We start from the raw sequence: 26442 nt of genomic DNA, 5'->3' as shown, positions 1-26442 counted from the left end.
CAGTTATATTTAAACCGTCTTTCAGTGGAGGGAAGGCTTCAACACTTCAGTACACTATGATCTTTGATAAACACAGACTGTTGGGTATTAAAGATCATACAACGAGGAGTCACGTGATGTGCTCTGAGAGTGAAGAGACCGCTTTTGGTCACTCTGTAGGCATCCCCTCTCAGACAAAAAAAACCAAAAAACAGCACTTATTCAAGTGACTTACCACCTTTTTCAATCTTTTTTGTTGTTTTGGTGTTTGATCATCTGTTTGTGAGCCAGATTTTTCTTGCCTGCCATGATGTCAAATAAATCCATGCGAGAAGGACTAAGAGAAGGGCAAGACTGTGGACAGCAAATTGACCGACACAGGGAGAAGAAGCCCTCATCTCCGGAGTAGGCAGATCTCAAGTCAGCGAAGTCACCATGGCTGTGGTGACAGCTTTGGAAGGAAAATTCAATAAAATCTACCAGAAATTGGACACCTTGAGTGTGCAACTAACTGATATTACCAAACAACTTCAGGAAGCTGAGCATAGAATCTTGGGTACAAAAAACCACATGCGTAAACTGGAATCAGAGCTGACAGAGAAACTACGTTGATGGATAAAGTTGAGGCTTTAGAGAATTGTTCCAGATGGAATAAACTTCACTTTGGGGGATTTCTAGAATCCATTGTAGAAAACTCTCTGGGAGGTTTTGTAAAGATGGCTGTGCAAGGAGCTTGCCTTCTCTGATAAACATGGACCACTGAGGCTTGAGAGTGCTCATAGATTAGACTTAAGGCATTCTGACTCTAATCGGCCACAAGTGGTGATAGCCAAATTGCTTTATGTTCTCAGGAGAGGGATGCCACTGTTGGTGACTGATACTTTGAGTCTTTAGTGGGTTAGTGTTGGTTTTGGAGGGATTAAATTGTTTTGGTGGGTGGAAATTAAAGACAGGAATTTGTTTTGACATATGGGGTGGTTATGGATGGCTAAAAGGAAACTACTTCTATGGAATACATTATCGTTCGTGTCTTTTTTTCATCTTATGTTTTTCACTATTGGCAGGGTTGTTGGGGGCTTAATTTTAAATCTTTTTCTTTTCAGCTTACATAAGTGACTTCTGCTGTTATGAGTAACTCAATGAAATGTGCCACCTGGAACGGCTCAGGCATTGGCTTTGTGGTGAAGATATTTAAAATCCTTCAGTACTTAAGACACACGATTAATACAGTAGTCCTGGGGGAATTCTGCGCTACTGCAGAGCGCAGAATTTGCACAGAATTCCTCCCCCTCCCCCCCCCCAATGCAGAATTGCCAATTTCTATGCTGAATTTGGTGATGGAGGAGGCCCTGGCGTGCCGCGAGCAGAGCTCGTCCTTCTCACAGCAAAGATGAAGGCCCTGACGAAGATGTAGCAGGCCCCCCTGAGAGTGAGTGTATATACAGGGGTGTGGGTGTGTAAGACTGCAGGCCTGGGGGGGAGAGAGCTTGTGTGAGGGTGTATAGATATGGGTGCCAGAGAGGGAGCCTATGTGATGAGATTGTGATGGTGTGTATATGTGTGAGAGACTGGGAGCTGGTGTGTGTGAAAAAGGGAGAGGGAGTCTGTGTGAAGGGATTGTGAGAGAGCCTGTATGAAGGGGTGTGTGTGAGAGAGAGGGAGACATAGGTAGCCTGTGTGTGGGTTTATGAGTGAGAGAGAAGGGGATGTCTGAGTGTGCAAGAGAGAGGGACCCTATATGAGGGGGTGTGTATGTGCACTAGAGAGAGAGGCATGCCTGTGTCTGCGAGAGGAACAGAAGGAGCCTGTGTGAGGGGCAGTACTGAGAGAGAGGGTTCAGACTCTGGGAGTGGAGATAGTGGAAGGGGTTAAGCCTCGATAGGGAGGAGAGAGATACTGGCAGGGGGAGGAATTGGGGCCTGAGAGGGTAAAGTGGCCAGGGGAGTAGGGAGAGAGAGTGGAAAGGACACACTTACAGTGAACTTTTAGGGAAATTCTGCTCAAAATATTTAAAATTCTGCATCTTTAAGTAATAACTTTTTCTGTATTACATTTTAAATTAATTACTTAGACTGTAATGTATATTGTGCTATTTTGACCAATATAAAGTATACAGAATTTTGCAGAATTTTAAGTTATTTTGTGTTCAGAATTTTAAATTTTTTTGCGCAGAATTCACCCAGGAGTATTATAGCGATGCTTTAAAGAGACTAAGCTGAGTGAGGTGGAACATTTAAAGCTGAGATGTCAGTGGGTGGCTGATATATTTTGTACTTCCTCTGGAAACATAGGGCTGTGATGGCTATTTTAATAAGGAAAACAAAACATTTTAAAGAGATCAAGACTGTAAAAGACCCCCAAGAGCAGATATCTTATTGTTGAGAAACACTCTGTGGTTATCCTTTGGAATTATGTGACCTGTATGCCCCAAATAATGCTTTCCATAGGGGGTTTTTTGGGGGGGTTTTTTTTACAGTCATGCTCTCAGATGTTACTTCTTTGTTAGTTCTTTACTAATTGGTGGGAATTTTAACTATATTTGTGACTAAATAAAGATAGTTAAATCACTCTTAATCTGTTCCTAGAAAGACTTGAAAGTTAATACATAGAGCTCAGATATATTAGGCACCTGGTGAACTGAACCTATCACACAATTGGATAAAATTTAGTATAGAGATTGCACTTTTATTAACATAGTAGATATCAGTTATCAGTTAAGGACCATTTGTCCCACCCCATCTTCCTGATTGCTTCTTCCTGTACTACTCTAAGGTTATCTCCCAACTGTCAGCCTTACAAGTGTGACTGCCTACAGGCGATCATGCCTTCTACTTTTGTCCTTAGCTGGGAAAGGAGCCAAGTTAGCCTGCTGCTCGTGCTAGGAACTTTCTACCTCCTCTTGCATATATTTGAGAATAGCTGCATGCTGATTGACCTTGCCTCGTCTTGAGAACTTAAACAGATATGCCTCCAATTGGTACAATTCTGCTTTGTCATCTCCTCTTTTTGGCCTTCTAATGTACATGAGCATATAAGTTTCTATACAAAGCTCACATTTTTACCCTATCCTTGCTCTTACCACTGCTCTCTGTATCTGGCCCAGGCATCGTTTTGGTTACTATTACCTCTGCTGGTAGGCTGTTTCGGGCATCTGCCACCCTCCTAGTAAAGAAACATTTCCTCATATTCCCTCCAGTTTCAAATTATGACTCATTGTCCTTGAATTTTGTTTTAATGGAAGATGTTGCTACCATGTATTTTATTTAAACCTGCAAATATTTGAATATTTCTATCATATCCTTCCTTTTCCTTCTCTTCCGGTGAGTATATTATGAGTTCTTGAACTTTATGTAGGATTTGTGTTGTAAGTCTTGAATTTTGGTAGTCTTCACTGCTTCCATCCTATCAGTGTTCTTATGAAAGTACGACCTCCAGAAATAAACATAGTACTTGAGCTGGGATCTCATTAATGACCTATATAAAGGCAATATTACCTCCTTTTTCCTGCCATTGATAACTTTTTATGTACCAACCGTACTGTTTATTTATATGTATTAATTTTTTACGTGCCTACAAGAAATGATGTAGGTGAGGTACGGCAGTAGAGTTTACAGGACACAAACCTCTCATACATGAAAAATCCTATACAACTGAAGCAAATAATATACAACATAGATACATACAAAAATTAAAATTTAAATGAGCTTTCCCTGTTCCTTTATTACATTTACTGACCTTCAGGTCATACAAAATGATTACTCTTAAGTCCTGTTTGGCAGTAAACAGTTCTTGTTCTAATTGAGTGGCTAATAGATTTTTGTTCCCCAGATACACGATTTTACACTTTTTTGCACTTGAGCACAGCTGCCAAATGCATGACCATTTTTTCAAGTATTTCAAGTCCCTTTTCGTTTCTCCACTTCTCCCAGTATATCTGCCCTGAGTTCGATTTTAGTCATTTGCCAATGAGCACATTTTTCTTTCAAGGCTATCTGAATTGTAGTAATATTTTATTGAAAATAATTACCCCTAACATCAAGCCCTGGAATACCCACTGTCCACTTTACCTTCACCAGTGTGGTCTCCAATTATCCATTGTACATTGATAAAATATTGTGTATGTAATGCTTGAAAATGTAATACAGATAAAGTTAATAACAATAAATACGGTCTGGAAAGCAGAGTATTGGAGACATATAGCAAAATATCTGCATACAATACATTTGCATGCTTGTGGGAGCTAACATGGAGCCTGATGTAATAAGATGCGATAAGTAGAGCGCACGGTTTACTTGCAGTTGTTCGCACATTTTTTGTGTGCAGTCGTTACTTCTTACGCAGCAAAGAGTTTTGCACACAAAAAGTGTGTGTGAGAAACTGTGTTCTGTTTGGCGCCCTCCCATGGAAATCCTATGCAGATGAATGCATTAACTATTACCCTGTAATGCAGAGAGGTGCATTGACTTAACTCGGTTTATGAGCAGAAACCAGAATTCCTGCGTAAGGACCTGTAGTTGAAATTTATGCACAGAAAACGTGCTTTACACACACAAAGCATGTTTTCTGCACATAAATATACTTTATGTGCACCAAAAAAGCTTTCTGTGCTAAAAGAATTTTGTGTGCATAAAATCATGTCTGGCCAGATCCCCTTGATCCTAGCAAGTTAAAATGTGCAATCTGCCTGTGCTGAGTGCACATTTTAACTCCTGTTTGTGTGCCCATTTTCCAATCAGCGCACTATTTTAACTCCAGTTGCTTTATCATACCATGAATTAAATGTTTGTTTTAACCTGTGCATTAAGAAACCCGCATCATATTACATAAAGCCCATACAGGCAATCTCTGACTATCTGTTCAAGGCTAAGCACGAACAAATCTGGGCAATTCTGTTAATTGTACAACAAACATCCCTAAATTTGTCCTTTTCACACTTGCCTGCTTCTTGAAATAGTAATTTACAAAACATTCTAAAACTAAATCTGTGGTAACAAACAAAATCAAATGTATCATTAGTCTAACACCATCTCTGTATCAGGCAAGAGAAGTCACAGTGGCATTGAAATAGACTGACACAGTTGAAGTGGTGTAGTGTTCAGCTTGCTTGGTTGTATGCCTTCCTATTCTTCATGAGCCCTGCCTGGTTCACACTCAAAACAGTCAATATAACCAATTCCATACTGTTAGCTGTTAGACTGGATCTTAGAATCATTGTTGACCAGATTATTAGGCAATAGGATGACCTATTTTTTAAGGTCTTTATCACTCAGAGTAATGAAATGAAGAGCTTCTCAGAAGGTGTTTAGAAGAATAGCCTGCCATCTGGCCTCATGGAATCCAGTCCATAAACCTTATCACTGGCAGCAGCTTAATAGCTTCCATGGCCATTTTTTGAATAACTGAGGGCATTCAGCATTCCAGATGCTTCTAGGGACCATGTTGAAAGAATAGCCTCAGCCAAGAGATCTTGTGTAGAGGTCATGGATATTGGAGAGTCCAAACTGTACAGTCAAAAGAATTCTCAAAAGCCTTAACAAATCCGAGGTGGGGATATTGCCAGAGCTCCCAAATTATCCTTGACCAGTTCTATGATATCCATCTGTCTTTTTTTTTTTTGTATTGCTTTTAGCTTCTATTTTCATAAAAAACGTCCCCATTTTCTGGAGAAGCTTTCAAGTTTTCTTTATCAAGATTAAGATAATCTATCTCTAGTCTGTACAGTTATTTGAAGAAATTAATAGTGTGTTTTTGAAAAAAAAAATTATACGCAAATTAAAAAAAAGAAAAAAATAACTACAGACTGATCTATGATTGAACTAGGGTGTGAAATTTACAATACAGGTGCGTTTACACAGTTATGAGGTCCTATGACATGCAATTATTGGCCAAATATACATACATCAAGAGTTACAAACACAGGTAAATACAGTGATAAGCAATATAAACACACCTGTGTATATAGTATTTATGAAGATTTATTTTAACAATAAAAATTTTATCAAAAATTCATACAACACCATACAAGACAATATACATTATTCATATAAATCATTCACTCATCACATCCATACCCAATATAATACAATACATAACAAATATTTCACATACAAATGTTAAATACATATACAAAAACAGTATATCAAAACAATTGATTCAACACTCCCCCAAATTTTCAAATATTTTTATTTCATGTTTTTATCTGATATCACCTTGAATAATGTATATTGTCTTGTATGGTGTTGTTTATTAACAATTTTAATGAATTTTTGATAAAATTTTCATTGTTAAAATAAATCTTTATAAATATTATATACACAGGTGTATTTATTTTGCTTTTCAATGCAATTATTGGCACCATAACATCTACTTTATAGGTAGTATCTGTTGATGGTATTTTTGTGGTCACCTATAAAGGCCATCTTCCTCAGTGGGAATGGTTTTGTGCCTGAAGGGCATTTCCTGACTGAAGCAAAAGGTAAACAGTGTTACCTCGGATAAGTAATTTAAAAGCATTCCACAAAAATATTCTTCAGTGTCGTGCAAAATCCCCCAACCCCAGGGCCATGTGTTGAAACAGATTATTTGGCATCCATGCATTTTAAAGGAGGAGTCAAGCCTGAAGGGAAAGGGAGAGGATTGAAACAAGGACATGATCTAACCAATGATGCCTGGAAAAGGTCAGTGCTAGCACATATACTGTACATATGAAAAAAGTAAGTGTAACCCAAGCAGGTGGCAAGAATAAGGACCAAATCCAGCAGAAAGCATTTTCACTAAATTAAGAGTTTAAAATGTTAGAGCCACAGATTCATTTCTAAATGCTTGATCTGTTTTGTCTGCGCATGAGTCCAGATAGGGTGTCGAGACCCCAGCAAGTAAAAAACTGCATAAGAAAATGCTCCTGTCCTTTATTCAGAGCAGAAAGATTACCCAAAGTAAAAGGAACATCTCTAGTCCTCTCCCTCCAAATCTGCAATCTGCTGTCCTTACCTTTGTGTTTTATTGACTTAGAATGTATTTTACTTAATAGCTATATCTGTGCTATACAAGGAAAAGTAGACATTTATAACTCAGCCCTTCTCAATTTCATGAGATCCACATTAGTGAGATGGGTTTCCTGCAGCAAGTACACATCTTATTGAATTACTGCAGCTTCACGAACAAGGTAGAACACTTCAGGTAGGAATTTAGCTCCCATGTAATTATGGACATAAATTTCAAAGGTGCTATTACAAGTTTGCATCAGATTCATTAACTGAGCCCATGCGCAGCTTACTTGATCACAGGAAAGGATAGAAAGATGTAGAAAAAGGCTCTCCAGGAGCTAATATTGTTACAAATTAGCTCATCCAGCCTGCCCATTTGTCTTCCTTTCTGGTTTTCTACCACTCTAGGTAAATGAATGCCTAAATTCCCTTACTTGCTCCAGCTCTCCTCCTATGTCTCTTACCCAGTCTCTCAACCCTGTTCCTGCCACTGCCCTTTGTATTTGTCCCAAACTTATTTCAATCTTGTTAAAGTACTGGCCTCCGCTGATAAGCTGTTCCAGTCATTTTCATAATAACAGTAACAATTGTAATAATAAACTTACAGTGGAAGATATATGCAGAGTATCTCAAGGCCATGAAAGTCTCAGCAGGGAAAGGGCACCTGAGCGGAAATAATGGGATACATATTCAGTCACTGTCTGGATAGCAAAGTTAGCCGGATAAACTTAGCCAGCTAACTTTGGAGGTATATTCGATAATGGCAGTCACACTGGAGAACATAGCTGGCGATCTTAAAGTTAGCCAGATAACTTTAACCAGCTAATTTTAAGACAGCTCTTTGATATGACCAGACTTAAAGGATAAGTTAACTGGTTGACTCTGAATATCTTATCCAGCTAACGTAACTTTTCCCTGAAACATTCCTAGATTGCTCATAAGTTATAAGGCTATAAATTTTAGCTGAAAATATATCCAGTTAACATGTAGCCGAATAAGTGCGCACATATTTATTTAGCTGAATAATTTGTGAATTATCTAGCTAAATGCTTCTGAATATGGACCTCCTCATTGATGTTTTACTTTTGCCAGGGGATAGGTCAACATTAAACATACAAAAACTATAAAGGGTGAAAAGGTAATAATCTAACAAATATTGCTATATCTTGACTTAATTTGCTTAAATTTTAGCAGCTCATTAATTTGTCAAATTTCCTTTGGTCTCTTAAGATTAGCTTTCTTGGGGTTATAGCCTGCTGACCCCAATGAAATGCAGATAATTTTCCTTTTCTAGTAAATATCATCTGCTATGCAGTCACTTGTTATTCATATGACTTATGTTTGGAGGCTTTTACCTTTGCTTGATGGACTCTGGTATAAAAGAAAGAAATTGTTCTGTGCCATGAACACTTGCAAATTAACTTCCTATTTTAAAACTCACCCTGGGCATTTTTCCTAATTCTGCTGTTTTGAGAGAGATTTTCCCTTTGAACTATTTAATTGTTTGGCTTTTATTAGGTATGTCCTTTTGAAATCCGCTTTGAACCATGGAATGAGTGGAATATAAATCTTGTAAAATAAAATAAAAATCCTAGATGACTTGTTTGGTGCCTTAGTTATTTCTCTGGTTTCTTTTTGGGCTTCCAGTTCAATTAGAATCTGCCTTTTTTAGATTACAATGAGCCTTCATTTCCATTTACCTGGTGGGTTTTCCCTTTTTTAGCTTCTCCGCTGAATAATAATTGATGTTTAACCATCAATATAGAAACATAGAAGTGACGGCAAAAGAAGACCAAACGGCCCATCCATTCTGCCCAGCAAGCTTTCACACCTATTTGTTTTCATAATCTGTTACTCTGACCGCTGAGGTCAGGGCCCTTATTGGTAACTTTTTGGTTCCAATTCCCTTCCACCCCCACCATCGATGCAGACAGCAGTGCTTGACCTGCTTCTAAGTGAAGTATCTAGCTAATTGGTTTGGGGTAGTAACCGCCGTAATAAGCAAGCTACTCCCGTTTGTTTACCCTGCATGTGCAATTCAGCCATTGTTGGTTGTCTGAATAAAAATCCTCTTGACTTAATTCCCTCTCTTGCTGAAGCAGTGAGCTGCGCTGGATACTTATTCCAAGTCAAGTATCATGCTTAATTGATTCGGGGTAGTAGCCACCGTAACAAGCAAGCTACACCCATGCTTAATATGAACCCTTGTAACATTATTGCTGGAGCACCCACGGAATAATCACAAGCTCACAAAAGTGTATTCCTGAGAATTGTCTTTGTATTCATTCATTTTTGCTCAGAAAGCGAGGATGTTAAGATAAGGGGGAAGAGTAGCCATTATTTATCATCAATCTTTGGAAGTTCAGGCCTAGGCAGTTGTGGTTGAGTCACTGTCTGATTATTAGTCAAATTTTTAGGGAATAGCAAGATTAGCTTATTGCTTACCTACCACCTACCCTCACATGATTAATTATTGGATGAACTTGGTAAAATGATCTCTTAACTTTGTCCAGAGATGTGCTGATGATAGGAGATTTTAATCTCCTCACTAATTCCCCTAGGAGTGGACTAGAATGGGGCTTCTTGTCAGACTTGAGATCAAGTTTGATAGATTTTCCCACACATAATGCAGGCCATTACTTGGAGCTAAATTTTACTTCAAATGTAGGATTTGTATATAAAGTCTGTTTCCTCTGTACAGTTATTCTGGATTAATCATTGTATGGTAACATTTTGTTTGGCAGGTAAAAAAAAAAAATCATCCTATTAGAAAACAAAAATTTGAAGTTAGAAATTAGAAGGATGTTGACTTCCCATCTTTAATAATCTTTTCCAGCTGTCTATTAGTAGGAGCACTTGTAGAACATATTGATGACTGGAATACCCAACTGCAGGTGGTAACAGATCAGATTACTATTTTGAGGTCTGTTTGGATGAACCCTGTTAAGAAAGTTACATGGTACTATCCAGGCAGCGGTTAGAGAAACAAGTTAAGTGTTTTGAGATTATTATTGGTAATTTTGAGGCTTTCTAAGGTGAAATTAAATGGTATAAAGAATTAGTGAAAAAAAAAAGCTAAACTTAAAAAAATGTTGCTGAGTGATTGAACAGAGCTGATAATAAGCCTCAGAAAATTTTCCAGTTAGTTAAAAATTTGATTTCATATCTAAGCATCTACTTGAAAGGTCGTGCCTTCAACCTTGATGAAGAATCTTTTATGCCCAATTTGTTGATTGCAAAATTAGGTTACAAGAATCTAAAATCCTAGCGAGCTTGATCCGATTCTTACAAATTGTTAAAAACAGAGGAGTTGGGTTTGTTACCAAGGCTGGGTTCAATTGTCAATACTCAATTGCAGTTAGGAAAACTCCTGATGTTCTTAAAGAAGTCGCAGTTTGGCCACTCTGGAAAAAACACAACCTTTACCCGAAATAACTCTTGGTATTACTGACTGGTATCAAATTTATCATATCTTATAAAAGTTATTGGAAAAAGTAGTCCTTGTCCAGATCCAAAGCATCGCTGATGAGATTCAGTTGTTCCATCAAGTCGGAGTCTAGAAGAAACCTAAAACTGAATGTTTATTGCTGAGCCTCCAGGCTGATAAGGGATTTGATTTCCTTGTCGTGCATGATGTAATGGCAGTTTTTCATTGTGAGCCTTGATATTCTTCTAGCTCAGCTGGTGTGCTTGGGTATTAGAGATAGTTATTTGGCCCTTTTCTCTTCCTTTTTGACCAACCATTGCTATAAAGTATATTGGAATTCTGAATATTCTCTCTCACCAGCTTTGGTGTGGTGTACCTCAAGAGTTGGTGTTATCACCTAGAGATGTGAATCGTGTCCTCGATCGTCTTAACGATCGATTTCGGCTGGGAGGGGGAGGGAATCGTATTGTTGCCGACCCTTTAAATTAAATCCCCCCCCAAATGCCTTAAATTACCTGGGGGTCCGTAGCGGCGATCCATAGCTTAAATTACCTCCGTAGCGGCGGTCTGTGGCTAAATCGGGGGAAGGGGGAGAGCAGGAAAACCGGCACACTAAGTGTAGTCTTCAGCTGACGCCATTTTGCAAAATGGCCGCCGCAAAATGGCGGCGGCCATAGACCAAAACGATTCGACGCAGGAGGTCGTTCCGGACCCCCGCTGGACTTTTGGCAAGTCTTGTGGGGGTCAGGAGGCCCCCCCAAGCTGGCCAAAAGTTCCTGGGGGTCCAGCGGGGGTCAAGGAGCGATTTCCTGCCGCGAATCGTTTTCCGTACGGAAAATGGCGCCGGCAGGAGATCGACTGCAGGAGGTCGTTCAGCGAGGGTTCCTGACCCCCGCTGAACGACCTCCTGCAGTCGATCGCCTGCCGGCGCCATTTTCCGTACGGAAAACGATTCGCGGCAGGAAATCGCTCCTTGACCCCTGCTGGACCCCCAGGAACTTTTGGCCAGCTTGGGGGGGGCCTCCTGACCCCCACAAGACTTGCCAAAAGTCCAGCGGGGGTCCGGAACGACCTCCTGCGTCGAATCGTTTTGGTCTATGGCCGCCGCCATTTTGCGGTGGCCATTTTGCGGTGGCCATTTTGCAAAATGGCGCCGGCTGAAGACTACACTTAGTGTGCCGGTTTTCCTGCTCTCCCCCTTCCCCCGATTTAGCCACAGACCGCCGCTACGGAGGTAATTTAAGCTATGGATCGCCGCTACGGACCCCCAGGTAATTTAAGGCATTTGGGGGGGGATTTAATTTAAAGGGTCGGGGTGGGTTTTAGGGGGTTTTAGTTGCTGTGTTTTAGTGTGCCGCTGGCATTTGGGGGGGGTTCGGGAGGGTGGGGGATTTAATTTAAAGGGTCGGGGGTGGGTTTTAGGGTGTTTTAGTGTGCCGGTTTTCCTGCCCTCCCCCTTCCCCCGATTTACGATTTTTTGACGATAAATCGGGGGAATTGGTATTGTATCGTGGCCCTAACGATTTTTGACGATTTAAAATATATCGGACGATATTTTAAATCGTCAAAAAACGATTCACATCCCTATTATCACCATTGTTTTTCAATGTTTATCTGGCTCCTCTGGCCTCCTGTTAGCTTTCTCACATTGACTGTTACTTTTTTGCAGACAATGTGTAGATGACTGCCTGTATTGAGGAGGATCAGAGGGAGGCAGTGGACAGCAATGTGTGCCCACTTTTTGATTGGAGGGAGCAGTTTGATAAGCTAACCATACATAAGAGATTTTTGCTATAGTGAAATCCTCCTTTTTTTTTTTTTCTTCTGCTTTCCATTTGGCAGTTAATGCCCTTTTTGACTCAACGGGATATGGTAACTTTAATCCATTCCTTGGTTCCTCTCTGTATGTGGGGGTATCTATGACAAATTGGAAATGCTTACCATTGGCCCAGAATACGGCAGCCCAACTATTGACAGGCAAGAAAAGATGGAACTTTATCACGCCAGTCCTGGAAGGGTTGTGTTGGTCGCCAGTCCACTTCAGATTGAAGTTTAGGTTTTTAGTAACCATGTTTAGATTGCCTGTATGAAATAGGATCTCAGTACTTGAGGGCATTAGCCCTCATCATCACACTTATTGCTATCCACCTTCTCTGGAATTAGTCCAGCTTTCAGTAATGCATAAACTGCTTTTAGCTGCTCCACCTTGGGAATTTAGAATGGTATCCCTGTGGATAAACAGTGAGTTAAACTACCTTAAATTTAGAAAGCTGGTGAAAACGTGGTTGTTTACATCCAGTTAAAGATAGGGGATAATTGTGATTTGGTCTGAATTGATTGTAGGTAGTGGAATCTATTTTCAGTTCAGGGCTTAGGGTGCTAGGGTCTGGAGGACCAATTATGAATTGGGATGGCTATATGATTCTATTTTAATTAGTGAGGGAAATTTGGAGGAATTTATGTAGACAGACGTATTCCATGCTTCTGTAAGTAAATTAGGAGGAGGCATGACAAGGAGAGAAAAAAACCCAAATATTTGGGATCAGATATGCCACCCATTGGGGCAATGAAACTGACACATTACAGACATGTTTGGATGGAGTGAATACTATAGCAGTGGTCCCAATTGACGTGAGAAGTTATTGAAGTAGAAGCTTCCATCTCTTCTTTGGCAGAGGAACTTTTGTTCATCCAGTTCAGCCATTGCGATGTGATACAACAACACCCCCCCCCCCCCCCACACACACACACACACACACACACACACACAAAATAAAACCCTTCAGTCTTTGGAATCACATCTTTATCAGCCCTTACAGACAATGTACTGGGCTGGTCCAGTAGCTCAGCAGTAGTAAGTGTACTGCCTTACAGAAGATCCAGGTTAGATTCCCAGGCCAGCCAAGCTTGTTACGCAATCGTGACAGATACAACTTGTCTCCTCTCCAAGCCCATATATTACCCATTCCCTCCCCTCTCCATTTCCCTCAATTCCCAACTGGACCTATAAAAGAAACTCGATATCACACTGCCATTCATTTATATGGCCGCAGCATAGATCATTATATGGCCGCAGCATAGATCATTTAAAAAAAAAAAAATCAATCAATGAATACAAACAATATGCCATCTCATTTCCCAAATGAGCATGCACTCGCCTGCTGAATTTCATTTCATAAAAACACTCAAGCATCAGGTTGTCGCAGGGTTGGCTGTTGAAGCCGCCACCCCCTCCCTTTTTTACTCATTGTACTGTCTAAGACAATGGCCTGTCTAAGCTTCTCCCCTCAAGTTATCTTGCAATTCAATCCTTAATTACCAGGCAAAATTTCTCTGCAGTGCGCCAACTTCCTGGTCCGTAAAAGAGCAGGAGTTACTTATGAATATGCAACATAATTTTGGGTAGCGAGCAGGCCAGTCCCGGCTGTCAGAACTGAAAACGTGTCAGGAAACTTGTCAGTTCTGACCCACCCATGTAATGTAGTGGCAGGAAGACCAGTTACCGTATTTTTCGCTCCATAAGACGCACCTGACTATAAGACGCACCTAGGATTCAGAGGGGGAAAATAAAAAAAAAAAAATTTGTGCTAAACCGGCTCTGCGTCTGGGCGTCTTATGGAACAAATTAGGGGAGTGCATAGTTTGTTTTTTTCTCCCCATTTTGTTTTCGGGTCTGGGGAGGGCCATTTCGGTCCACTCCCCAGATCAGAAAACTTTTCTTTCTCTGGGAACCCCTCCCCCCCAAATAAAACCCCATCCCAACCCTTTAAATTAACAACCCCACCCTCCTGACCCCCCCAAGATCTGCCGACTTAATTTACTACAACCCCCCCACCCTCCTGACCACCCCAAGACCTGCCGATTTAATTTACTACAACCCGCACCCTCCTGACCCCCCCCAAGACCTGCCGACTTAATTTACTACAACCCCCACCCTCCTGACCTCCCCAAGACCTGCCGACTTAATTTACTACAACCCCCACCCTCCTGACCCCCCCCAAGACCTGCCGACTTAATTTACTACAACCCCCCACCCTCCTGACTCCCCCAAGACCTGTCGACTTAATTTACTACAACCCCCCACCCTCCTGACTCCCCCAAGACCTGTCGACTTAATTTACTACAACCCCCCACCCTCCTGACTCCCCACAAGACCTGTCGACTTAATTTACTACAACCCCCCACCCTCCTGACTCCCCCAAGACCTGCCGACTTAATTTACTACAACCCCCACCCTCCTGACCCCCCCCAAGACCTGCCGACTTAATTTACTACAACCCCCCACCCTCCTGACTCCCCCAAGACCTGCCGACTTAATTTACTACAACCCCCACCCTCCTGACCCCCCCCCCAAGACCTGCCGACTTAATTTACTACAACCCCCCACCCTCCTGACTCCCCCAAGACCTGCCAAACGTCCCTGGTAGTCCAGCTGGGGTCCAGGAGCGGTCCGGGAACGATCTCCTGGGCTTCGGCCGTCGGCTGCCAGTAAACAAAATGGCGCCGACGGCCCTTTGCCCTCACTATGTCACTGAGATCGACCAATAGCAGCGGTCGGTCCCAGTGACATAGTGAGGGCAAAGGGCCGTCGGCGCCATTTTGTTTACTGGCAGCCGACGGCCCACGCCCAGGAGATCGTTCCCGGACCCCCGCTGGACCACCAGGGACGTTTGGCAGGTCTTGGGGGGGGTCAGGAGGGTGGGGGGTTGTAGTAAATTAAGTCGGCAGGTCTTGGGGGGGTCAGGAGGGTGGGGGGTTGTAGTAAATTAAGTCGGCAGGTCTTGGGGGAGTCAGGAGGGTGGGGGGGTTTGTTAGATTTTTTTTATTTTTTTTTTTACTATTCGCTCCATAAGATGCACATACATTTCCCCCCCCCCCCCCCCCCCCCCACTTTTGGGGGAAAAAAGTGCGTCTTATGGAGAGAAAAATACGGTACTTGATATTCCTTGTTCAATCAGTTTTAAACACAATTCTTACTGTGTGCCCTTGGATGTAGTCAACCCTGCCTAACCATGCCATGACTGTTCAGCAGTCCTCCATCCCATCCCATCCCATCCCATCACACCACACCCAGACAGACTGCAAGCCATCCACATAGGGGTGGGATGAATGGGGAAAAGTGACCGAAAGAAGAGGCTGGTGAGCAGGCCAACCCACCCCCCAGCATCCACATCTATATGGGGTATAGGTCAGCTCCTGAAGCAGCATTTGCAACCTCTGGGGAGGGGAGGGGGAGTCTCAGCCATTATTCACTGGAAATTCCTCCTGACTGGAACTAAGGTGCACACAAACTGGGTTCTGGCCAAAGACTCTCAGCAGTAGCTGAGTTAGGGAAGGCTATAAAACTAGGAGAAAGGACCCTGGTCAGTTGAAAATTAAGACTCGTGCCACTGCCCAATAGAGGCTTTATTTGTTTGAGCTGGAAGCCCAAAGAAGCAGATGGAAACTGCTGAGCAAAAATACAATTTACAGAAAAAAGTGTGAATTAAAGATTATTTGAATTTGACCTGGCCTGAGAGAAAGAGAGAAGATCTACATTTGACTATGCACAAGAACTAATGAAAATATCTGCCCTGCCTTTGCTTCCCGTTCAGACATTTGACAAGCAGGGATTCCATGCTGCTACACCACCCCCTTTCACCCTGCCGTCCGCTCTTGGATCAGCTGGACCGTTGAACCCTGGTGCTGCCGCCGGCTATGCACCAGCTCCTTTCCTTCATATCCTGCCGGCACATCAACAGCCTCATTCCCAGATGCTGCATCACCACCTTCAGCAGGATGGACAGGTGAGCAGTCTATTATGATTCTTTGGTCTGGTTGGGTTATGTTTTATAACTAGAACACCTGGTTTTAATCATGCTTTTGATCAGCAGTAATATTCAGTTTTTATTGAAAGAATCAAAGAATCATAAGCTGTTTATTTGCAATCTGCTAACCATTCCATGAGCCTTTTTTTTTTTTAATAAGGCTACAGAAATAAAAGAAAATGCTTATATCTCCAGTTCCCCTTGCTCTTGCACGTTCAAAAACACAAGTGAATTGATCAGGTAGAATTATGGAACATAAGAATGAATCATTTTCAGTATTAAAGCAAAACATACTTTGTTGATGCATTGTTTCAAGCAGTAGTGAGAATAAACAGGTTGCTTTTACAAGTCAATAGGCAGTTAGCAGAAGCAAGATGAGGAGTGTTTGGCCAGCCAGATTGATTCATTGGTAAAGAAAGGAGTGGAGGAGCAGCCTTATGGTTAGAGCAAGGACTGGAGAATCGGGGAAGCCAGGTTTCAAATGCCTCTGATGCTCCTTGTGACTTTGGGCAAGTCATTTCACCCTCCATTGCCTCAGGTACAAACTTAGGGCCCTGTTTACTACGCATTATTTCCATAGACAACCAATGGGAGAAAACATTTAGTAAATAGGGAAATACTTACTGTACCTGAATGTAGTGCTCCATGAGCTACCAATCAAGACATGAGCTAAATAAAAAAGAAAACCCAATAGACACAAGTCTTTATGCAGCCTAAAATCTATATAGGGAAAGACTGGGCTGCTGGGCAAAATGGTAGAAACTATCATAAAAATCAAAATTACTGGTTTAATGGGACAAAGCCATCATGAGTTTAGCCAAGAGAAATCTTGCCTTACCAAATTGCTACTTTTTTTGAAGGCGTAAACAAATGTGTGGATAAAGATGAGCCAGTTGATATATCTGGATTTCCAAAAAGCATTTGACAAGGTCCCTCATGAGAGACTTCTAAGGAAATTAAAAGGTCTTGGGATAGGAGGCAATGTCTTTTTGTGGATTTGTAACAGGTTAAAAGAGAGAAAGCAGAGAGTAGGTCTAAATGATCAATTTTCTTTATGGAGAAAGGTGAATAGTGGAGTGCCCTCGGGATCTGTTCTGGGAAAACTACGTGTTAACTTATTTAGAAATGACCTGGAAATGGGAACAGTGAGGTGATCAGATTTGCAGATGACAACATTTATTCAAAGTTAATTCACAAGAGGATTGTGAGGAATTGCAGGAGAACCTTAGAACACTGGGAAGACTGGTCATGCAAATGACAGATGACATTTAATATGGACAAGTGCAACATGATGCACATAGGGGAGAACAATCTAAAATATAGATATACAATGCAAGCCTTGAAAGTCACCACCCAGGAAAAGGATATAGGTAACAACATGGATAATATGTTGAAATCTTCTGCTCAGTGTGCGGCAGCAGCCAATAAAGCATATAGAATGTTAGGAATTATTAGGAAAGGAATGGAGAATAAAACAGAATATCATAATGCCTCTGTGTCTCACCACATCTCAAAAAAAAGTTGTAGCAGAATTAGAAAAAGTATAGAGAAGGACAACCAAATTGATAAAGGGGATGGAACGATTCCCCTATGAGGAAAGGCTAAAGAGGATAGGACTCTTCAGCCTGGAGAAGTCGGTTGAGGGGAAGATATGATAGAGGTTTATAAAATGAGTGGAATGGCATGAGTAAACACAAGTCAGTAGTTTGCTCTTTCAAAAAGTACAAAGACTAATGGACATGCACTGAAGTTTCTAAGTTGTACATTTAAAACAAATAGAGCCACTTGCGAAGAAGACACGGATAGAGGAGTCTCTAACACCCTCTCCACCCAAAAAACCAAGGTGATCCCACAGATATTGGTGCCAGGTACTGAGCCTCCACAAGTCCCTGTGGAGGTGCCAGTAGCGCCTAGCCTGCCAGCCCCTGTAGCTTCTATATCTACAGCAGCTTTCAGGAAGGAACTGGACGGTTTCATCTGCCAGGCAGTGCTCAATGCTCTCCGAGACCTACAACCATCGATGCCAGCCCCCATACCAGCACCGACACCAGAGCCATCAATATTTGCACCATTGCTAACCAGGCTGGATGCACTCATCGGTGCCCTTCCAACACAACCCAAGCCACCAATGCCAAAGCAACCTGCAAAGCCTCTGAAATCCCCCATTCCCATTTTGGGGTCCTCAGACAAATGGCTCGATAGCCATCGAGGCTGATGCGGGGTCGGTGCCGGCACCGGGAGTTTACTTGCGTCGGTGCTTCCCTTGATGCTCGGTCCGGTCTTTCCCCAGCACAGAGGTAGATGATGTGGATGCCTAAGATGGAGTCGGTGACAGACAGTCACCGCTGCCCTGGTGCTCCCGGTGAGGTTTGATGACTAACTTCGATGGTCCTGCAGGTGACGATTGGTTGGACGTTGATGGAGTCAACTTGATTTTGAACAGAGTCTCCATCTTGTTGAGGCGAGCCCGCCTACCCTTCGGAGTCATCTGAGCACAACTTGGTAATCAACATCCTCAATAGCCCAAGACATCCAGGCCTCAGCAACCACCGCAAACAGGCCAGGCCTCTGGATTTTGAGGCATATCCAGAGAACAGCAGTCTCTCCATAAATCCAAAACCAGATTTTCCAGTAGGAGGTCGAATTCACCTCTTCATGACCAACTGGCTCAACATAACCACAGACCAATGGGGTTATATCCATCATAACCAAGGGATACCATCTAAACTTCCTCATGGTACCCCTGGACTTACCACCCAATACTCTGTGGATGCAAGAAGATCACACAGGTCTTCTAGACCTGTGTGATCTTCTTGCATCCACAGAGTGTGAACTGTCCACCCTTCTGTCGCCAGGGCCGTGGAACCTATTCCCCGAGCACAGCAGGGCAGAGGGTTCTTCTCCCGCTATTATCTCATTCCAAAGAAATCAGGAGGCCTCCGTCCCATCCTAGACCTCCGCAATCTCAACAAATTTCTTCAAAAAGAAAAATTCAGGATGGTGTCCTTGGGCACCATGTTTCTCCTTCTGCAAAAAGGAGATTGGCTCTGTTCTCTGGATCTTCAAGATGCTTTCGTTCACATTCCAATATCCCCACATCACTGCAAGTACCTGCGTTTCCTAGTGGGACATCAACACTTTCAGTACGGGGGTCCTGCCTTTCGGACTTGCCTCGGCACCCCGTGTATTTACAAAGTGTCTAGCAGTGGCTGCGGTCCATCTATGCAAGAAAAGTATACATGACTTGCCTTACCTCAAGCTCACTATCAATCTGCTACACTCTGGGATTTCTCATCAACTACCAAAAATCCCACCTGACTCCATCTCACCTCCTGACTTTCATCAGAGCAGATTTGGACACCACAATGGCAAAGGCCTTCCTGCATAACGACCGCACAGACACATTCTCCAGACTAGCTGTATCTCTGCGCACAAGGAAAACAGCCTCAGCCCATCAATTCTTAAAGTTGCTGGGACACATGGCTTCCACGGTCCACGTCACTCCTATGGCCAGGCTGGCCATGAGAATAACTCAATGGACTTTGAAATCTCAATGGCTCCAAACCATTCAAGCACTATCATCCCAGATTCAAGTAACCCACCAGTTAAGTTTATCGCTTCTCTGGTGGATGAACAAAGTCAACTTGCTAACAGGTCTACCTTTTCAGCAACCAGTTCCACAGATAACCTTGACCACAGACACATCCACCTTGGGTTGGGGAGCTCATGTGAACAATCTTCAAATTCAAGGTACTTGGACACAGCTCGAAGCAACGTTTCAGATCAACTTCCTAGAGCTTCGAGCTATGTGTTATGCTCTGTATGCGTTCAAGGCTGGCTTTCATACAAGACTGTTCTCATACAAACAGACAACACAGTTGCAATGTGGTACTTGAACAAGCAGAGCGGCACAGGCTCTTATCTCCTCTGCCAAGAAGCCACGCAGATCTGGGACTGGGCCCTTGCACACTCCATGTATTTACAGGCCACTTATCTGGCAGGCATGAGGAACGAGGTAGCAGATCGCCTCAGCCAACAGTTCCATCCCCACAAGTGGTCTCTGGATCCTGTGGTAACGACCAGAATCTTCCAACCCTAGGGTCAATCAACAATAGACATCTTTGCATCCGAACTGAATCACAAAGTGGACAGATTCTTCTCCCTGCACAGACAACCAAACAAGTTAGCCATGAATGCCTTCGCTCACCCCTGAAACACAGGCTTCTTATACACATATCCCCCGATACCGCTGATAGCTAAAACCCTTGTGAAGCTACAACAGGACAAAAGGGTCAGTGATACTCATAGCCCCGTATTGGCCTCGAAAAGTATGGTTTCCCATGCTTCTCGACCTCTTGATCAGACAACCTATTCGCCTGGGCACAGTGCCCACTCTCATAACTCAGAACCAAGGCATGTTACGCCATCTGAACCTTCAGACCCTGTCCCTCACAGCCTGGATGTTGAAAGCTTGATCCTGCAACCGCTCAGCCTTTCAACTGATGTGTCTCAAGTGCTTGTAGCCTCACGAAAGCTTTCCACACGAAAATCCTATCGTTCTAAGTGGAATAGATTTACCATATAGTGCACTCAAAAAGGTATTGACCTTTTTCCTTCCCTACTCCATCTCTATTAAGACTATCTTTGGCATCTTTCAGATTCTGGTCTCCAGATTTCTTCAGTGAGGGTACACCGGAGTGCCATCTCAGTGTATCACAAAGGAGTTGGGGATACCCCGGTAACAGCGCAACCCGTTGTGAGTAGGTTCATGAGGGGCTTATTACAACTTAAGCCCCCTCTAAGGCCACCAGTCACTGAATGGGACCTAAATGTAGTACTTACAAGGCTCATGCACTCCCCGTTTGAGCCTTTGCACTCCTGCGATGTTAAATTTCTTACATGGAAAGTTCTCTTCCTAGTAGCCATTACATCTGCTCGAAGGGTTAGTGAGTTACAAGCACTTGTCACATACTCACCCTATATAAGGTTCCTACATGACCAAGTGGTCCTCCGTACTCACCCTAAATTCCTTCCCAAGGTGGTTACTGATTATCATTTGAATCAGTCTATAGTCTTGCCAACAGTTTTCCCAAGGCTTCACTCTCACCAGGGCAAGAGGGTTTTACACACCTTGGACTGTAAACGTGCACTTGCATTTTACCTAGCCCGCACTGCAGTCCATAGGAAATCCAGACAACTCTTTGTTTCTTTCAATAAAAACAAACCAGGAGTTGCAGGGGGCAAACAAACTCTCTCCAATTAGCTAGCAGACTGTATTGAATTCTGCTATGAAAAAGCAGGCCTTCCCCTCCAGGGACGAGTGAAGGCCTTCCCCTCCAGGGACGAGTGAAGGTGCACTCAGTAAGAGCCATGTCAACATCAGTAGCGCACTGTCGTTCAGTAACGATTGCTGAAATCTGTAAAGCTGCAACATGGAGCTCTCTTCACATATTTGCAGCACATTACTGCCTGGACAAGGAAGGACGTCAAGATTCTGCCTTTGGCCAATCCGTCTTGAAGAACTTATTTCCAGTATAATCCCAACTCCTTCCACATCCATCTGCTGTGATTTTCAGGCTGCCTCATTTTTCCCAACAGTACACCAGTTGGTGTGCCTGTTGCACAAAGATGTACGCTGTTGGTCCAAATTAAATATGTCAGCCTGTAGCTTGCTTTTCACCCACATGTGAGGACTATCATCACTGCATTTTATTTTATGGGGCAAGGGAGCCTGACAGGAAGTACTTTGGTGGGCTGTAGCCCCTTTCAAATGCTGGGGGGGTGGGGGGTAAGACTTGAAATGCTGCAGGTGTTTCAGCAGCTGCTGGAGGCCTTGAGACGCTGCATCAGCAGCTCTGGAGCTGCTTTTTAATTAACCTAAAATTAGGGTGAAAATCAGTTTAAACCATTTGTCACTTTTGGAAAAATCTGGGAATTTATGTGTAGAAATTAGTTTCAACTGAAAACAAAGGACCCTAAATAAGGTACACTCTGCAGAGCTCACTGTTTAACTCAGACTTGTGTGCAAATTTTCATTCTGATGCAGAAAGAAGTGTTGCGCATAAAAATGTGTGCGTCTTCCTTATTGCCCCTATGCTTTGCTGAAATGTATACAGCAATCTGATCTTGTTACGCGGATAAGTCTCTGGAGTTTAATTTTATTTTCATTTGCCAAAATATTGTTTTTCTTGCTGATAGTTTGGCTAATCTGTGTTTGCTTAGGTTGAAATCTTAAGAATCTTTTGCTAGCCTTTTATTATAAATTAAGGAAGGACAGAAAAGGGGAAGGAGTTGCTTTTTATGTCACAAACAATATCCAAGCAACTGAAATGGAAGGAGCATGGAGTAGGGAAGAAGCACTATGGGCTGTCCTTTTAAAAAAAAATTTTAAAAGAAAATGGTGCTTCCATTTACACTGGAGTGGTCTACAGGCCTCCAACTCAAACAGAAGAATTAGACAGAGATCTGGTCCACAATATCCAAAACATGGGAAAGAAGGGGAGAAGTGTTGCTCATTGGAAATTTACTGTAAATCTGCCAGAAATTGTGGCGCCCTTCAAGGGTCTCTGTTCAAACAAATGACAATGGGAACCCATGAGGGAGGAGTAATACATACCCACAAATGCGGATAATATCTCTAATGTCCAGGTGCTTGCTCACATGAGCACCAGTGATCATCAGACAATATGGTTCAATATAGCAGCCAGGATGGAGAGGAGAGACTCAGACATCCAAGTTTTGGATTTCAAAATTACAGACTTTGGTAAAATGGGGACACACCTTGAGAAAGAATTAGAAGACTGGGAGAAAATAGGTGAGGTAGAACAACAGTGAGCCAAATTAAAAATGAACTATTTCAAAGGCAATAAATCTTTATGTAAGAAAAATGAACAAAAATGGAGGATAAAGAAACCAATTTGGTTCCCAAAGGAGGTGGCTGAAGTAATAAAGGCAAAAATAACAACGTTCAAGAATTGCAAAGGATTCCAAAAAGAGGAACACAGCAAAGAATATCTGGTGAAGCTGAGGGAGACGAAGAAAGAAATTAGGAAAGCAAAAGGTCAAGCAGAAGAATGGGTTGCCAAAAAGTAAAGCAAGGTGACATCATATTTTTCAGATATTTCTGAGAAAGGAGGAAGGCCCAAAGTGGTATAGTAAAATCAAAAGGATACAAAGAACACAGATGAACGCTAAAGAAATAGCAGAAATATTAACTACTTCAGTTCAGTGGTAACAAAAGAAAACCCTGGAGAAGGATCGTTGAAAAGAGAATGGATGGGAGTTACAACCCCATTTAAAGAAGAGAATAGATGAGAAGAAATAGGAAAATTGAAAGTGGACAAGGCGATGGGGCTGGATGAGGTAAATCCCAGGATATTAAGGGAGATCAAGGATATGCCGGCAGGTCTGCTGCTACCACCAAAAATCTTCAGTAGAGTGGACGTGTCCTGAAGGAGAGGAGAGAATGAAGAGAAATTTTAAGAAAGCTTGGTCGAAGTTTTGGCAGCTGGGATTCAATGCCAAGAAGTGAAAATTTGTGCTTTTGGGGTGCAGTTATCCAAAAGAGATGTATCTGATGGGAGGTAAAAGACTAATGTGCATGGACCAGGGAGAGGGACCTTGATTATGGTATCTGGCAACCCGAAGGCAGCAAATCAGTGTGGCAAGTCTGTAGCTAAAGCCAAAGGGCTGCGCGACTGCATAGAGAGAGGAAAAAGGTAAAAGTAAAAAGGTGATAATGCCTTTGTACAACTCTTTGGCGAGGGCTCACCTGGAATACTGTGTTTGATTCTGGAGGCTGTATCTCAAATCGAATAGAGACAGAATGGAAGTGGTCCAGAGGACGGTGACCAAAATGGTGTGTAGTCTGTATCGGAAGTCCTATGAGACGATGCTGAAAGATATAATACAGACAAGAGGAACAACTCTGCACCAATATCAGGGAATATTTCTTCACAGAGAGGGTGATCGATGTTTGGAATGCACTCCCTGAAGAGGTGGTGAAGTCAAGAACATGGCATGGGGCAAACTCTGCAAATCCTTAGAGGGTAGAGGATGGAACTGAAGAAATGAAGTTAGCTATGTTAACTTTGGATATAACAGTTCTGCAGGGGATAACCTTTACTGAGCAATAGTTACTATCCTTAACAAAAGGGATGTGGATAACCTGAACAAAGTGGCAGTTACTACCATAAGCAACTTTCTGGGCAAACTGGATGGATCCTTTTGTCTTTATATGTTACATGGAAATCCCATACTGCTGAAGGCATTGGTTATTACTGCCCAATATAGAGAGGTGCCCTGGCTTACCTCATGTTTCCTTAGTGCAAGAAATTTAACTCCTAATCCAAGGTAGATCAAGTGAGAGCAGGAGTGGTGGAGTGGCCCAAATTAAATGAAATGGTAGAGGAGAGAGGTACAGGTTTGTGGGATGAATGATTTCTGAGGGCATGATAGTTAAATGAAGCATTGTAAAAACAAAGTAAAGGCTAAAAAGTATAAGGATTTGTGAAAGAAGTGAGTAAAAGCCTTGAACACAGGGCTGTGAGCTGCAAGGAAGGATTTATACTCCGAGAAAAAAAGTGTTAAGGTAATATGGAACGAGCAGATGAATATTTACCAAGAAAACGGTTAAAATAAGGTGACTTTAGAGAATTACTGCCTTAAGAGTGGGAAGCAGAGTGGCTAGAAGGGCACTGTGAGCACATTTTTACTGAGAAAATATCATTAGCTACTATCCTGAAATTGCAGCAAATAAACGTAGAAGGTCTTTATTTTCATTAATTTTGCCCCTTGTTTAATCTTCTCTTTCCAGGGAGGGTCTGCACAGCGCAGTCAGCCAAACACCCTTCAGCAGAAGTCTCAGGCCACCAAAACCGCCTACGCCAGCTCTGCCTACTGGACAAATTAAAACCTCCAGCATAAAGACAAGAGAAGATTTAAACAAAGGGGGGAAAAGAAGCTAAAACAATGGCGGAAGAGACTGCAGATGCCCATTCCTGGAAGCCACCGTTTATCAGACGAATCTTTATGGAAGAAAACAGCTGTGCGGGGAGAACACTGCAGACACATCCTATTGTGTGGTTATTGCCCGCTTCATTTTTGGTTTGCTGTTGTATGTAATATATTTATGTATGTATTTGTAAATGTAATAGAGCCTAAATGTGGTTTCTGCATTTTGAAGCTCCCCTTTTTTTTTTTCTTTGTAGAGGAACTTAACATCCATGGCATTGCATAATATTTTTTTTTTATTTTATATAAGCTGAAAAGGAAAAAAACTGTGCCGTTTTTGATTTCCAGAGCCCTTCTATTTAAACACAGCCTTTAGTTCAGATTCATGTGGCAAGTCTGAGAGGAAAAATGAACGAATCACGATGACTCTTTTGTAATTGTTTTCTTTTCAAATTGTAGATGTTCTTTTCTCCCCAGTGCACCTAAAGCACCTCTCTCCCTCCCTTTCCTGCGAGGAAACACCTCTGGGAATGTACAGAAGTAGATGATCACTTTGTTAATGTGTTCACAAAGCAGAGACGTCACTTATATTTTTGAATTATTTTAACTCTTCTTTTTAAATACAGCATAACTCCTTTTTTTTGTTTTCTATAGCAAGAGACCTTAGACTGTATGATGTGTGTTGTTCTTTCTTTTGGAGGAGAAGACAAAGAAGATGAAGAAAAACTAAGCTGATGTCATCAGAAGCTGGAACTGTATAACAGTTGTCTAAATAAAATTATACATAGGGTCTTGTAGCTCTTCCTGTCCCTTTCCCTCTTGTCTGTGATAACCATGCTGATAGAATGGGAATGATCAATGACCGCATTTACAAAACCAAAATACAAAACAGACTCTGCTATGGGAGATTAAGAAACCAACAAACCTCTGTTCTTAACGCCCTGCACCAGTCCCTGGCAAATGTTTTAGAACAGTTCATTTCTTTTTAGCCCTTACACCACCTAATAAATTTCTGAGAGGTTAAAGACTGTTGTCTATCATTGCATCTTACTCATGGCCAATAGCACGTGTGCTGCCTTCCAAGTGTGCTCTAGTATGATTGTAGCAGTATGGTTGGTTTCTATGCTCCTGGGCCCTGTTTGCTGCACCAAACCGGCAGTGTTCCTGTGTGAATATTATTATTGTGTTATCTTTTATGTTGGGTGAAATCTGACTGCAGTGCTAAAATAGCAGATTTCACAACTTGCAATAATCGTGCTTTTGTGCATTTATAACTATGGATTAAATAGTC

The 26442-nt window shown here is 42.2% G+C and overlaps 1 protein-coding gene across 1 annotated transcript in view; it reads left to right on the top strand.

Moving 5' to 3' along the window:
- Positions 1-26176, top strand: part of UBAP2 (ubiquitin associated protein 2) — a 597209-nt gene extending 571033 nt beyond the window's left edge. The window contains 2 exon segments of the mRNA XM_029581175.1: positions 15987-16178; positions 25015-26176. Coding sequence (XP_029437035.1) covers positions 15987-16178; positions 25015-25110 — 288 coding nt within the window. The 3' untranslated portion in view covers positions 25111-26176.
- The last annotated feature ends 266 nt before the right edge of the window (positions 26177-26442 follow it).

Source organism: Rhinatrema bivittatum, chromosome 1 (assembly GCF_901001135.1).
Source record: "Rhinatrema bivittatum chromosome 1, aRhiBiv1.1, whole genome shotgun sequence".
NCBI classification, from domain to species: Eukaryota; Metazoa; Chordata; class Amphibia; order Gymnophiona; family Rhinatrematidae; genus Rhinatrema; species Rhinatrema bivittatum.
Note: the sequence above shows the minus strand (reverse complement) of the source record. Positions and strands in the feature narration are given on the sequence as shown.